General features: G+C 42.8%; 1 protein-coding gene across 3 annotated transcripts in view; it reads left to right on the top strand.

The window, feature by feature from the left end:
- The first annotated feature begins 5,063 nt into the window (after window positions 1-5,063).
- Window positions 5,064-16,276, top strand: part of LOC140187363 (CDP-diacylglycerol--glycerol-3-phosphate 3-phosphatidyltransferase, mitochondrial) — a 51,630-nt gene continuing 40,417 nt past the window's right edge. Inside the window, exons 1-3 of one of the 3 annotated variants that reach the window (XM_072242615.1) lie at window positions 5,064-5,190; window positions 9,219-9,414; window positions 12,313-12,390. In XM_072242615.1, the coding sequence (XP_072098716.1) occupies window positions 5,081-5,190; window positions 9,219-9,414; window positions 12,313-12,390 (384 nt within the window). In that variant the 5' untranslated portion in view covers window positions 5,064-5,080. Of the gene's footprint in view, window positions 5,191-9,218; window positions 9,415-12,309; window positions 12,391-16,276 lie in introns of those variants that run through there. The other 2 variants (XM_072242614.1, XM_072242616.1) reach the window with 2 other exon arrangements.

The following is a 16,276-nucleotide window of genomic DNA, read 5'->3' as shown; positions in this document are numbered from 1 at the left end:
AAAGACAGATTGTGTAAATACAAACTAAAATAAATGGTAGGCTTTGAAGAGGAAAATGAGTTGGACAGGCAGAGAGATGGAAGGAAGGAAATTCAAGAACTTAGAACACTGACAGCTGCTGGGTGAATTGAATATGGGAATGATCAAAAGGGTAGAACCAGAGATGTGCAGTGTCCTAGGAGGGCCGTGTGGGTGGAACGGAGATTGAAAAAACACCTTTGAGCACACTTACATGGAGCGCTGCCACAAGAAAGCAGCATCCAACATCAAAGAGCCTCATTGACCAGCCATGCTCTCTTTTTGCTACTGCCATCGGGTAGCAAATAAGAAATCTTAAGCCCCATACAACCAGGTTCAGGAACAGTTATTACCCTACAACCATCAACCTCCTGATCCGGCATGGATAACTTGACTTACCACAACACTGAACCGACTCTACAACCCACAGACTCGCATTCAAGGACTCTTTACAACTCATATTCTCAGTATTATTTTTTATTTGCAAAATTTGTCTTCATTTGCACATTGGTTGCTTGTCAGTTTTTTGTTTCTGTATAGTCTTCTTTAAATTCTATTATAGTTCCTTATTTTCCTGTAAATGCCTGCAAGAAAATGAATCTCAAGTTACTAAATGATAACAGATACTGTAGTTTGATACTTTGATAATGAATTTTACTTTGAACGTAAACTGGAGTGGGAATGTGAAAACAGTTCAGTTCAGAATACTATTTGCTTGTGTTTATTGTTGGCATGATTTGTTTTTTTTTCTCTGCACATTGGGTGCTTGACAGTTTTCTTTTATTAATGGGATCTGTTGGGTTTCTTTGTTTTGTGGCTGCCTGTAGGAGACAAGTCGCAGGGTTGTATAATGTATACATACTTCGATAATAAATGTACTTTGAACTTTGGTACACTGCTTAGTTGGGAGCCAATGTGTATCTGCAGACACAGAACTGAGAGAGACATGCATAACGCAGGGTCTCAATCTGAAATGTCCAGCATTATTTTGTCTTCACAGCTGCTGCTTGACCTGCTCAGTTCCTCTAGCAGCTTAATGGCCTCATGCTTTAGAGCAGTGGTCCCCAACCTCCGGGCCGCGGACCGGTACCGATCCGCGAAGCACGCAGGGGCGCAGCGGTAGCCGGCACGCACCCAGCGCATCTTTAAGAAAAATGCCGAAATAAACAAGCTAATTAATTAGGTGCTGCCCTAGCTTGTTTATTTTGGCTTTTTTCTTAAAGATGCGCTGGGTGCGTGCCGGCTACCGCTGCGCCCCTGCGTGCTTCGCGGATCGGTACCGGTCCGCGGCCCGGAGGTTGGGGACCACTGCTTTAGAGTATCAAACTGGACATTCAATCGTGCAATTGTTCCAATCACTGTTACTTTTGTTTACACAAAACAGCTGTCATAGAACAAACTACAAACTCCTCACTCTTTATCAGTTAGCATAGAATGGGTTCACTCTTCATCAGCTAGCATTACAGATTGTTTGTTTTACTTGATGGCATACATGTTGACCAGGTTTAACGTCACCTCCAAATGGTGATACCATTCACAGGCTGACACTAGCCTTCAGTCTCTCAAGATTTTTGTATCTAATTTGTTAGAGAGGTACTTGAGGTTGCTTTTGACAGTCTTTACCAACTAGGGCATCTGGAGCTCCAGGCCTAAATGATTTGTTTCTATCTACAATTGATATGCAAGTTTAGTGAAAATCTAATTTGCTTTGCATTTATCCCATGAACTGTGATTAACTGGGGGAATACTGAAGGCTGATTTATACTTCTGCGTCAACTCGACGCCGTAACCTACGCAAGTGGCCTACGCGCCTTGCAAGCATTTGTACTTGTACGTTGGTGTGTCTGTGTCGCTCTGCAATTCGCGCAAGTCACACATGCGCACACACCTGCCCTTGCAAGGCTTCAAGGTCATGGTAGTCTTTCTCGGGGTAAACAAGAAGCGAGCGTCTTTTTTCGTAAAAGTGAAATGTGTCCTCCATAATCTCGGAGTTCTGTAAAGCTTTATGGAAAGCATTGCAGCCAGGGTCCCTTCCCTGCCCTTCAGTCGCCCAATGGGAAGCTATTGCAGCGTAGGAGGAAATGCGATGCTACCAAGCGGACCAATCACAGTTGTTGCGTTCTGTGTTGCCGCGACACGTAGTTACATTTTGGGAGAGGTGCGCGTCAGGCTATGGCGTAGGGATCTGCGAAGGCTCTGCATAGGGTTTGCGGCGACGCTGTACCTACGGCGTCGAGTTGACGCAGGAGTATAAATCAGCCTTTATTCTGCAACATGTAAAATACTGGATCAGGGGATGGCTTATCTGCATTGTATGATTTGCTAATGTGACGAGAATACACATAGATTAAGATGTTAGCTGTCCCGTGCTGGTACCAGTGGGATCAGCAGTTGGTCTGCCACCTGTCTTCAGGAGACAGAGAGATAAGGAAAACAATGGAGCAGCATTTGGAGATGTTAATGAAGGGACGGGAGAGAGTAACGGAAGGAGAGCTGTCAAGATCGGCTCCCCATTTGAACCCTGAACTGTTTGAAGTGATGGACAGGCGATACCCCAGCAGGGGGATAAAAAGGGACAGGTTCGCTAAGGCAGCACACACGACACCCGAGGTAACGAGACCCTGGAAGCGGTGCATCTCTCACAAGTCGGTGGGAAGTTTTGGAAGGCCGGTTGCAGGACCAGGCCATAGACGCACAGGGTGGAAAGGCACGATCGGCCGGAACCTGGTGTGTGTCCACCCTTGCCTGGGTGCCGGGTTCACTGCAGAGAAACGATCGTACCGGGAAACGGAGGGGTCACGGTTGGTGACCTCAGATGACATCACAAAGGACTTGCCCGAAAGCTGACTGCGAAGGTCTGTGTGGACGCCGTTTTGAATATTCATTCGTTTTGCCCTCTCTCTCCTTCCCCCCACTGTCTGCGAACTGAACTGAACTAAATTGAACTGAACTTTGCATCACTTTGAAACTGGTCATTTACCCCTAGACAACGATAGAGCTTGATTGATCCTGTTATCTTAATTCTGTGTACATGTGTGTTTATCATTGCTGAACTGTTGCATTTATTATCCTTTTGATTAGAGTACTGTGTTGCTTGTTTCTTTAATAAAACTTTCTTAGTTCTAGTAATCCAGACTCCAACTGAGTGATCCATTTCTGCTGGTTTGGCAACCCAGTTACGGGGTACGTAACACTAAGTACAGGAACAATACATAGGCCAGATGTTTAGGAAGGCTTGACAATAAATGATGTCCAAAATTCCACTAATTGCTGAGTCAGATCCTTTGCAGCCAATAAGTTTGAAGCTTTTATCCAAAAATAAGTGGGACAAGTCCCACCCCTATAAATGCAGGTGTAGAACCATGCAAGAACACAGCTCAGGCCAAATGCAGCAAAACAAACAACTCAGAGACTGTTGGCATCAATTCCAGTATGTATCTGACTCAAGGAAACAGCTGCGTGTCAGAAGATTGAATCAGATTGATTCAAGGGATGTGACCGTCAATGTCAAGACCAACATTTGTCACATATCCCCAAACCCAATAAATAGCTTGTTAGGCCACAGAGGACAGTTAATCACACTACCAAGGATCTCACGCTACATATTGTCCAGACCAGGCAAGGATGATGGTTGTAGGGTAATAACTGTTCCTGAGCCCTTAGGTCCCACAGCACCAGGTTCAAGAACAATTATCACCCTACAACCATCAGGCTCCTGAACCAGAGTGGATACTTCATTCACCTCAACACTCAACTGATTCCACAACCTACAGACTCACTTTCAAGGACTCTACAACTCATGTTCTTGATATTTATTATTTACGTATTTATTATTACATTTTTTTTGTACTTGCAGTGTTTATCTTCCTTTGCATATTGGTTGTTTGTGTGTAGTTTTTCTTTGAATCATTTGTATTTCTTTGTTCTGCCGTGAATGCCTACAAAAAAATGAATCTCAAGGTAGCAGATGGTGACACATATGTACTTCGACAAACCACCTTATAAGCTGCAGAAATGGTCCAACTCCTTTTCAAGTGCAATTTGGGGTGGGTAGTGAACTCCTATGATAGCAATGCTCACATTCAGACAAATACAGAGTTAGGGGCAATAGGCAGCCTGCAAAATGTAGGGCAACATGTAGCCCATGATGTACAAAAGGCATGGGCATAAAAGATAGGACACATTTAGGCAGGAATCTTGGCTAGCATGAGCCAGTTGGACTGAAGGGCCTATTTCCATGCTGTCTCTAATCACTTACTTCTGCCATTTGCAGAATGTCTCGTTTAATACTGCAGATTGTAGTATAAAGTGTGCAGGGGTAACACGTGATGTGCTGTGGACAAGATGTAAGCTAATAGGGGCAACTTATGTCGTCTCCAAATTGCAGGGTTTAGGGATAACATGCAGTCTGTGAACATATAGAAAGGTGAGGCAAAGTTCAGTGTGCGAAATGCAGGGTTTAGGTTCCAGTTGCAGAATCTGGGGTAACAGAGTGTGCAAAATGCAGGGTTTAGGGGCAACACAGCGGGCAAAATGCAGGGCTTAAGGTCAAATTGCAACGTGGGTAAAATGCAGGGTTTAGGGACAACATAGACCAAGCAAAATGCAGGGTTTAGGGGCAACATACAGTTTACTGGTTCCATTTAATGTTAGGTTATGTATACAGTATACCACCTGAAATTTTTACTCTTTGCAGACATCCACGAAGAGGAAAACGCCCCCAAGGAATGAATGACAGAAAAACGTTAGAACCTCAAAGTCCTCCCCCCCCCCCAACACGCACAAGCAGCAATAAAGCATCATCCCTCATCCCTCCACTCCTGCTCTTCCTCCTGCAACTTGCTCCAGCAAGAAGCATCAGGCTCGGGGATCGCGTTCAGTGTGCAAAATGCAGGGTTTGTCAAAGTGCAGTGTGCAAATTGCAGAGCTTAGAGTCAAAATGAGAGTTTAGAAACAAATGAGGTGTGCAACAACGCAGTGAGCTGGGGGAAGAGCGGAGCGGAGTGCGGTTCGCTGTCACCAACCTGCAGCCCAGCACCGACAACGTCCCGTCTATCCCAGCATGCTCCACGCTGTCAAAATGGCGGCGCACAGGTTGGTGGCCTCGGCGCTGAAAACCCTCGCCAGCGGCTTGACGAGAAGAAAAGGGGCGCTGAGGCGAAGGGAGCGGAGGTGAGTGTTTGAAGCCGGAGGCCAGCTTTCCCCCGGCGGGGAAGATCGCGAGCCGAGGGTGTGGGCCCCGCCTCCGGGGCTCAGACACCGGGGGCCGCGCAGCGACATCTGTGTCCAGAACCGAACGGCTCCTTGGCCACTCGTTGGTTTCCCGTTCTCTACTCAGCCCTAAGACGCGACAGGTGTCAGCTATTTAATTTTTTTCTGGGGATAACATACAAAGTGCTGCAGGAGCTTAGCAGGTTGAGCAGTGTCCGTGGAGGGAAGCGGACAGGCGTCGTTTCCGGTCGAGACCCTTCATGGACCATGGAGAGGATGTTGCTATGGTATTCTGGCCGCAACCAGCCCAGCTTACTACAGTACAGGGTTCTGTATCTGAGAACTGCTCGTAAGTGCGATATAAACGAGAACAGTGTGTGGGAGAGGATAATAATAGCAGGTGCGGGAAGAGTAGCCGGCAGCGGAATCACTCTGTGGGTGAGCGAGCCTGCTGAATGCCTCCAGTTATGCTGATTGTTGTAATTCAGTAGTGGGGAGAGACGGTATATGGAAATGCCCCGTGTCCACTTGGCAGATGCTGGCACTGTAAATCTGTAATCGTCCATCGACCCCTGCCTGGCCTTCCAAGCATTTGTTGGTATATACGGGCTATCAGAATCAGGTTTATTATCATCGGCATGTGACGTGAAATTTGTTAACTTAGCAGCAGCAGTTCAATGCAATGCACAATCTACTAGAGAAAAAAATATTAATAATAATAAATTAAAAAATCAATTATTTATATTGAATAGATTTAAAAAATCCAAAAACAGAAATACTGCATTTTTTTTTAAAAGTGAGATAGTGTCCAAAGATTCAATGTCCATTTAGGAATGGGATGGCAGAGGGGAAGAAGCTGTTCCTGAATCACTGAGTGTGTGCCTTCAGGCTTCTGTACCTCCTACCTGATGGTAACAGTGAGAAAAGGGCAGGCCCTGGGTGCTAGAGGTTCTTAATAGTGGACGCTGCCTTTCTGAGACACCGTTCCCTAAAGATGTCCTGGGTACCTTATAGGCTAGTACCCAAGATGGAGCTGACTAGATTTACAACCTTCTGCAGCTTCTTTCGATCTTATGCAGTAGCTCCTCCATACCAGACAGTAATGCAGCACTCCACTATTTGGCATATCTCCCTCCTGTACGCCCTCTCGTCACCACCTGAGATTCTACCAATGATGGTTGTATCATCAGCAAATTAATAGATGGTATTTGAGCTATGCTTAGCCATACAGTCATGTGTATATACAGAGTAGAGCAGTGGGCTAAGCACACACCCCTGAGGTGCGCCAATGTTGACCGTCAGCAAGGAGGATGTGTTATCACCAATTTGCGCAAATTGTGGCCTTCTGGTTAGGAAGGCGTGGATCCAATTGCAGAGGGAGTTACAGAGGCCCAGGTTCTGCAACTTTTCAATCAGGATTGTTGAAATGATGGTACTAAATGCTGAGCTATAGTCAATGAACAGCATCCTGACATAGCTGTTTATGTTGTCCGGGTGGTGTGAAGCCATGCGGAGAGCCACTGAGATTGTACCTACCATTGCCCTATTGTGGCGATAGGCAAATTGCAACGGGTCCAGGTCCTTGCTGAGGCAGGAGTCCATTAGTTGGGCATTTGTAAACTAGAAAGGACCTATAATGGCAAAAGGAACTTAATTAAATTATTTTGAGATAAAAACAATAGAGGCAAAATATCAGATGTACTCAATTAGTCATGCAGCATCTGTGGAGAGAAACACCTTTCTCTGATCTGTGAGAAAGTGAGTCAGATGATCTGACTGAAAATCTGCAAAACCTCCATTTCTTGGATCTGTTGTTGAATAGAATGCTCAACATAGAATGATATTGTTTGATCTATTTAGAATTTGTTTACAGTGCAGTTAGCTGCTTCTTGCTGTACTTCATGCAAGATGGGTAGTTTCCTGTTGCTTTGTTATGTGTACATTCCTCTTAAATGCTTTTACTTGCTATTTAACTTTATTATTTTGTAGTAGGAAACTTCACATTCCAGCAATCTTCCAGATAATTTTTTCTGGAATTACTTCCTGATACTAGTGTAGCTAATAGAAGCTGCAATGAAAGAAGTTTGATTGCATAAGCTCAGACACGAGGAAATCTGCAGATGCTGGAAATTCAAGCAACATACACAAAATGCTGGTGAACGCAGCAGGCCAGGCAGCATCCGTAGGAAGAGGTACAGTCGAAGTTTCGGGCCGGGACCGTTCGTCAGGACTAACTGAAAGAAGAGATAGTAAGAGATTTGAAAGTGGGAGGGGGAGGGGAGATCCGAAATGATAGGAGAAGACAGGAGGGGAAGGGTGGATCTAAGAGCTGGAAAGTTGATTGGCAAAAGGGTTACATAAACTGATCATTTGGATTCTTCACATCCTTTGCAATTACAATTAATATCCACTACTGACTGATAAATTCCCATTTCATTACTACTTCTGATAGACATAATGGCAGAGTGATGTTTTATGCATGGTGCTTTACTGCACCAGCGATTGGAAGATCGGGGTTCAATTCTTGTTGCTCTCTGTAAGGAGTTTGTACATTCTCCCTTTGACCGCGTGGGTTTCCTCCCACATTACAAAAAAACATACAAGTTGGGGATAGTAAGTTCTAAGCATGCTGCCTCCACACATCCTCAGGCTGTGCTGGTCATTAACACAAACAATGCATTTCACTGTATGTTTTGATGTACGTAGGATAATTAAAGCTAAACCCAATGGAATTTAGATCTAGATGGAATACAAGGGGGGAGTGGTGGAGTGGTGCTGATGAATTTTAAAAAAAGGTTAGAAATAAAATCTATTTCCAAATTCTAATCTTAACGGCGCTTATTGTCCAATCTGAGGAAGTTGGGCTGCTTGGTGCTTTCATTCCAGTTGTTGGATTTTTTTTTGTTCAGTGACACTGTCAACATACTGTATACAAAATTAACCTGGTAAGTGATGTTGAGGTATAGATTAGCCATAATTGAACTGATTGATGGAGCAGGAGTAAGGGGCTGTTATTACTGTGTGCTAGATTCTTTTTTTATGATGGCATTTCCAGGTATTTGCTTTTGAATGTTGTACTGTCGTAAATCATAGCAAGTCTTGACAGGATTATGCTTGCCACTATTCTTTGATTTCCAAAGATATACCGTACTGTGCAAAAGTCTTAGGCACTTTAGGTTGCCTAAGACTTTTGCACATACTGTAACAATGTAATGTATAGCACTGTACTGCTGCTGCAAGATAAAACAAATATCATAACATGTGAGTGATGATAAACCTGATTCTGATATGGGTCTCTATTGCGGACTGAGTGGGAAGGGAGGCAGGGAGAAGGGAATCATGATTGGGAAAAGAGGGAGGGATTGGGAAGCAAAGGAGAGACATTCTGTAATGATCAGCATTCCAATTATTTGGAATCAAATCACCTTGCCTGATGTCTCGGGGCTGGATGTGTCTGCACCTGGCAATTCTCTGCCACCTGCCCTATACCCCTCTTGTGGTGGTTATCCCTCACCATTCCCAACATTGTTTGCACCTGCCAGATTTACAGACTTGCTCTCTGCTTAACTTTGACAAATACAGCACTGTGCAAAAGTCTTAGGCATCCTTGCTACAGGACTTTTGCATGGTCCTGCTTCTGATGGCTGAAATGAATTAAGTGTGATTTGTAATCATCTGTATGCTCAAAACCTCTCGTGGACCACATTGCTTTCAAAAGGAACTGCAATTTATCTTGTATGTCGAGAAGCTAAAGTTTGAAAAAACTACTAAGAATAATAAGTTTAAAAATTTAAAATTAGTAATTATTTCTCTGCACTTATTATCTGGGTTGAAGCAATTGAATTCTTCAACTGAGTCACCTAATGTCTCGACTAGTTATTTTGGTTAATCTTAATCAACATGAAATATCATTCCTTCTTAAAACTAACTTGCGGGCTATTATCTTCCCTGTTATCTTTCTTTAATATAAGAAATTTCTTTGCATGTAGGTCGTCATACCTGCTGTTGGCTCCACTGCTGGCTCAAACTAAAGCAAGAGCTGATCTGCCCCCTCCGCCTTGTTGCATTCCTGCTCACAATGTTCAGCGATTCCAGTGGATTGGAGAGCTCATTCCAGCGTTTGGAATTTCGGGGAGTCAAGTGAATGTCTTAAGTTCTCCCTCAGAATTCTATGGTACATTGAAGGTGAGTCAAGCAAAGCATTTTATAATCTGAACAGTTGACCGTCTCTTCTCAATGCCTTTTAAATCTGATGAGTAAAACTTAAGAACAATTTCGCAATACCAGATCTCTATTTCTATTTGCTTTCCAAATCTCTATCTCTATCCCATCAAATAACATCATAAAATAATTGCCATTTGCACTTGTGATTACTTCATGTGTACATGTTCTGGGTTCCTGCACTGTATATGAGAAAATGATATTTGGAAATTTGAACTACTATTTTATTTGTTCATTCTGTTTTATTTGCATTGGTGGACGGAACTATAACTAGTCTCTGACTGTTTTATGAAGTCTGTGATACTTGACTTTAAAGTTGCAGGGATTACTTTTGTAGTGTTATGCTTGCATATTTTTAATCTGCTCATTAAGAAGGTGATTGGACAGCATCACTTTCCTGCAATGCAGGAGGTGTAGATTCATCCAGGGAATGTGGACTTCAAGTTCGTTTGAGCATAAGTTAAGATTAGCATTTAAAAAAAGACACGTCTGGTTTACTCAAGAATGTACAGGGAACATGCTGTTGTTGCTTATTGTAGACTACACTCAGTGGCCACTTGATTAGGTGCACCTGCACACCTGCAAATATCAAATTAGCCCATCATGAGGAAGCAACCCGATGCATAAAAGCATGCAGACATGGTCAAGAGGTTCAGATGTTGTTCAAGCCAAACATCAGAAGGGGGAGAAATGTAATCTAAGTGACTATGACCATGGAATGTTTGTTGGTGCCAGGTGGGGTGGTTTGAGCATCTCAGAAACTGCTGATATCCTGAGATTTACACGCACAACAATAGCCAGAGTTTACAGAGAATGGTGTGAAAAACAGTGAGAGGCAGTTCTGTGGGTGAAGGAGCCTTGTTAATGAGAGAGGTTGAACAGACTGGTTCAAGCTGCTAGGAAGGTGACAGTAAGTCAAAAAACCAAATGTTACAACTGTGGTATGCAGAATGCTGTCTCTGAACTCAAAACCTGTCAAACCACAGCAGCAGAAGGCCAGAAATATACACTCAGTGGTGACTTTATTGGATTCAGCCTGTACACGCCACACTACAACCGTCTTGCACCTTCGAGACTTCATTTCATGCTGCAAAAATGCCAGGTCGTACAAGTGGCTCGAAAGCTCAGCTCTGAAAGGGAAGTTATAGGCTATTGATTTCAGTAATTGTTTTCCAGAAAAAGTTTGACTAATAGAGGAGTTAGTAGTTTGGTTGCTGCCAGTAATTTATTGCTGTGTTTCACTAGTGCCATCTTAAACCAGAAGAGGAGATCTTTGGAGTGAGGGAGGATGAGAGATCACTTGATAGGGGTGTAGAAGGTGATAAGATGCTGAGATCGCGTTGATACCCAGAAACTTTTTCCCAGGGTGGAAGTGGCTATTACGAGGGAGTATAATTTTAAGGTGACCGGAAGAAAATATTGTGGCGGGGGGGGGGGGGGGTGGTGTCAGAGCTTTTTACTCGGAGTGGTAGGCGCGTGAAACACCCTGCCAGGGGTGGTGTTAGCAGCTGCTACATTAGAGGCATTTAAGAAACTTTTAGACAGGCACTTGGATGATAGAAAAATGGAGGGTTATGCAGGAGGGAAGGGTTAGGTTTATCTTGGAGTAGGTTAAAAGGTCGCCACAATGTTGTGCTGTACTGTGCTGTAATGTTCAAGTTAATTAGTTTATCACTTAATTAGCAACAGGAACAAACAATTTACATTATTCAGGTAAACACGTGCTGCTAGCCACATTATGCTGTCAGTCAACAATAAGTAATAGAATCTTAGCTCTTGACGTCACTACAGTTTGTGGCAAAATATGCTCAATCAATCCAGGAAACCAACAGATTTTGAGAAAACCAATTTTCTTACATCCCTTCTGCTGTTACAAAGCCCTGTCGACTTCACTTGTTGGTTCGTTGTATTGCCATGTTGAAAGACGTGGACAATCATGGTCTTTTCATGACCATGATCATTCCTGGCAAATTTTTCTACAGAAGTGGTTTGCCATTGCCTTCTTTCTGTCTTTACTCGACAGGTGACCCCAGCCATTATCAAACACTTCAGAGATTGTCTACCTGGTGTCATTGGTCGCCTAACCAGGGCTTGTGATATGCACCCACTGCTCCCATGGCTTCACGTGACCCGAACGGAGGGGCTAAGTAGGTGCTACACCTTGCTCAAAGGTGACCTGCTGGCTAGCAGAAGGAAGGAGCATCTTGCACCTCCTTTGGTAGAAGCGTATCTCCACACAGCCACCCTTCTCCAATTTAGTCCTTTTTATCCCACTTCCAATTCCAATAAAAAGTAGTTCTCCCTGTTAACTGCAAAATCTTTATACACGTGATCAAATAACTTCCTGTCACTTGGCAAGAGTATATCTAACAAGCTTACACTGTTTAACACATCAGCCATTGATGTTCAACAATATTTAGTTGCACGATTTGCAATGAGTTAATAAACCAAATAGTATGTCTAATATCGCTACTCTAAACTGAATAAAGTTTGTGTTGTCCTCAGCATTGTATTGAGCATAAATGAAAATATGAGCCATCCAGCTATGCCTGTGCCCTGGAGATTGCATGTAAAATACACACTTCTGTTTTACTGTAATGAAGTAGTAAAAAAAAAACCATAAGTAAAAGATAATATGTTCATTGAGATTGGGGATCTTATTTTCATGTAGTTTTAACCAAGGGGTTAAGAGTTCTTTTCTTCTCTGCTGCATGTACTTTGAACGAAAGGATTTGGATGATCATGGCCAGTTTGTTTGAGCCTATATGAGTAACTTCTGCTCAAGTATTTAGTATAAATCACTGAATTTTCTGAATAGATAATAGTATTGAAATAATGTTTTGATTTTATTTGTATAAGTAGGAACACATTAAAATGGCAAAGAAGAGAATCGTTTTGGCTTCCTTGTACCTTGGAACAGGTCCTTTGGAACAGGAGCTGGTAGGTAATGTACCTGAGAACTATGGAAGTTAATTATAGAATGTTATTTTACTTTTTCATATAATTCCTTCTCTGGAAACTAGCAAAGTAAGGGCATATAATAATCTAAGACTGCAAATGATTAAAAATTTGATGCATCACGTTGTACTTCAAGTGCACAATGTATAGAATCTGCTTCGTTTTTAGGGATGTCAGCTTTTATTATTCTTCCCTAATTTCATTTGAGTCAGTGAAGCTGAGCTACTTTGAACTTTTGTCCATAAGAATTAGGCCATTCAGCCCATTGAGTCTGCCCTGTCATTCCATTATGGCTGATCTTGGATCCCACTCAACCCCATACACCTCCCTTCTCGCTATAACCTTTGATGCTCTATCAATTAGGAAACTTATCAATTTTCGCTTTAAGTATACCCATTATCTTTGCCTCCACAGCTGTCTGTGGCAAAGCATTCCACAGATTCACTACACTCTGGCTAAAAAAATTCGTCCGTGCCTCTGTTCTAAAGTGTGCCCCTTAATTTTGAGGCTGTGCCCCTGGTTCTGGAATATCCTCTCTACATCCACTTTATCTAGTCCTTTCACACTCGGTGGGTTTCAATGAGATCCCCCTGCATTCTTCTCAATTCCAGTAAGTATAGGCCCAAAGCTGCCTCATATGTTAACTGCTTCATTTCCAGAATCATCTTTGTGAACCTGGTCTGGACTATCTCCAATGACAACACATCCTTTCTGAGAAACGGGCCCAAAACTATTGACAGTACTCCAAGTGCAACCTGACCAGTGTTCTATAAAGCCTGAGCACTATCTCCTTGTTTTTATATTCTATTCCCCTTGAAATAAATGCCAATGTTGCATTTGCCTTCTTTACCACAGACTCAATCTGTAAATTAAATCTCTGGGAATCTTGCACAAGGATTCCTAAGTTCCTTTGCACCTCTGATATTTGAATTTTCTCCCCATTAAGTCCTTTTGCGATCACATTGTTTCCTCAGCACCGCCTACTCCTCTTCCTATCTTCGTGTCATCTGCAAATATTGCCACAAAGCAGTTAATTCTATTATCCAAATCATTGACAAACAATGTGAAAAGTAGAGGTCCCAATACTCTCCCTTGAGGAACATCACTAGTCACTGGCAGCCAACCAGAAACTGCCCCCTTTATTTCCACTTGCTGCCTCCTGTATGTCAACCATACCTCTATCCATGCCAGTACCTGTCCTTTAATCCCATGGGATTTTATAGTCATACTTTATTGCTCCCGGGTGAAGTTGGTTTTCGTTACAGTTGCACCATAAATAATTAAAAAGTAATAAAACCATAAATAGTTAAATAGTAATATGTAAATTATGCCAGGAAATAAGTCCAGGGCCAGCCTATCGGCTCAGGGTGTCTGACCCTCCAAGGGAGGAGTTGTAAAGTTTGATGGCCACAGGCAGGAATGACTTCCTATGACGCTCTGCGTTGCATCTCGGTGGAATGAGTCTCTGGCTGAATGTACTCCCGTGTCCAACCAGTATATTATGTAGTGGATGGGAGACATTGTCCAAGATGGCATGCAACTTGGACAGCATCCTCTTTTCAGACACCACCGTCAGAGAGTCCAGTTCCATCCCCACAACATCACTGGCCTTACGAATGAGTTTGTTGATTCTGTTGGTGTCTGCTACCGTCAGCCTGCTGCCCCAGCACACAACAGCAAACATGATCGCACTGGCCACCACAGACTCGTAGAACATCCTCAGCATCGTCCAGCAGATGTTAAAGGACGTCGGTCTCCTCAGGAAATAGAGACGGCTCTGACCCTTCTTGTAGACAGCCTCAGTGTTCTTTGACCAGTCTAGTTTATTGTCAATTCATATCCCCTGGTATTTGTAATCCTCCACCATGTCCACACTGACCTCCTGGATGGAAACGGGTCACTGGTACCTTAGCTCTCCTCAGGTCTACCACCAGCTCCTTAGTCTTTTTCGCATTAAGCTGCAGATAATTCTGCTCACACCATGTGACAAAGTTTCCTACCGTAGCCCCGTACTCAGCCTCATCTCCCCTGCTGATGCATCCAACTATGGCAGAGTCATCAGAAAACTTCTGAAGATGACAAGACTCTGTGCAGTAGTTGAAGTCCGAGTGTGGCACCTTATCAAATGCCTTCTGAAAATCCATGTAAATGACATTTACTACCTCTCCTTTCTCCACCCTGTTTGTTACTTCCTCGAAGAACTCTAACAGATTCGTCAGGCAAGATTTCCCGTTACAGAAACCATGCTGACTTTGACTTATTTTATCACTAGTCTCCAAGTACCCTGAAACCTCATCCTTAGTAATGGACTGTCAACACTTTTCCGACCACTGAGGTTAGGATAACTGGGCTATAATTTTCTTTCTTTTGCCTTCCTCCCTTTTTAAAGTGTGGAGTGACATCTGGTGAAGTTGCTTCACATTCCTTTTAGGCAACGTAAACCAAGTTACTTGGATGTTGCCCAAGTGACAGTGAAGTAATCTCAATATGTTTCTGAGTCTGAATAGTGTGCAACTTAGATTTATGGCCAAATGATCCTTGAGCAAAGTGTTTATAGTTTTCCGTTGGGGCCATTGAAGCTCCCTCAGAGAGCACCAATTATTTTACGAGTAACAAACCTGAGCTTGTGATATATTCTGGCTAGGTCAAGAGAACCTTCCATAGAGATGAGCATTTTTTCCTGTCACCTTCCGTTTCTGGGACTAATGTTGTTGGGAATATAGTCAGAAGAAATCAGTGGGAAATAAGAGCTGGCTTTAAATATAAATATTTACTGAACTGTACACTTAATTTGTAGATGTTTATGGTAGTGAGAGAACAAATGGGAGGAAAGCAAATGAGTTAATAAGTAAGACTTCCTGAGCAAAGTGGTTAAACCTTCTGCATTTTGAAGACTAAGATCATTGAGAATTTTATTCATTTATTATGAGATTTTCCTGCTTACAAGGTAAACATTTATTGCCCTGCTTGAAGTGCCTCTGCCCAAAACATCAATGGTTTATTGCTGTCCATAGCTGCTGCCTGATGTGCTGAGTTCCTCCAGCATTTTGTATGTGTTGATTTGGATTTCCAGCATCTACAGAAACTCTGTTTCCAACATTTGTTGTGTTTTAAGGCAAATTTTCTCCCTGAAAACATTAATAAAGTAGATGCGCATTTGACCAGAAGTTTTTTGGTCGGTCTTATTCATTAGCTTTTATTTCAAATTTATTTAATTTCTTGAACTCGTTATCTAACTCCCTAGATGGTACTTAAACTCTTGTGTCTGAATCATTATTCCATCTCTAAGGCCGCTGCACAAACAGCTTAACCATTCTATTGCAGTAACGCTGATTGGATAGTCTGCTTTCCAAATTGTAGAGTGTTTTGGCTTCTTTAAAAAAAATGGTAATTTTTTAATACATTGCAGGAAAGCAGTATTACTGTGAATACCACTGTTGTTGGATTTCTGCAAAGCTCTAATTTGTTTCTGCAAATAAAATTCACTGCTTATTAAGTTCAATTAAAATGTATTTTTGTTCCCGTTTCTACCTCCTACCTAAGATCCACAAACCCACTTATCTAGATAGACCCATTGTTTCAGCTTGTTCATGCCCCACTGAACTCGTATCTGCATACCTCGACTCTGTCTTATTCCCCCTAGTTCAGTCCCTTCCTACCTACATCCGTGACACGTCACACGTTCTGGATCTTTTCAATGATTTCAGGTTCCCTGGCCCCCATCATCTTAGTTTCACGATGGATGTCTGGTCCCTATACACCTCAGTTGTCCTCAGGAAGGCCTCAAAGCTCTCCATTTCTTTCTGGACACCAGACCCAACCAGTTCCCCTCCACCACCACTCTCCTCCGTATAGCGGAACTTGTCCT

This window comes from Mobula birostris, chromosome 24 (assembly GCF_030028105.1).
Source record: "Mobula birostris isolate sMobBir1 chromosome 24, sMobBir1.hap1, whole genome shotgun sequence".
Taxonomy (NCBI): domain Eukaryota; kingdom Metazoa; phylum Chordata; class Chondrichthyes; order Myliobatiformes; family Myliobatidae; genus Mobula; species Mobula birostris.
Note: the sequence above shows the minus strand (reverse complement) of the source record. Positions and strands in the feature narration are given on the sequence as shown.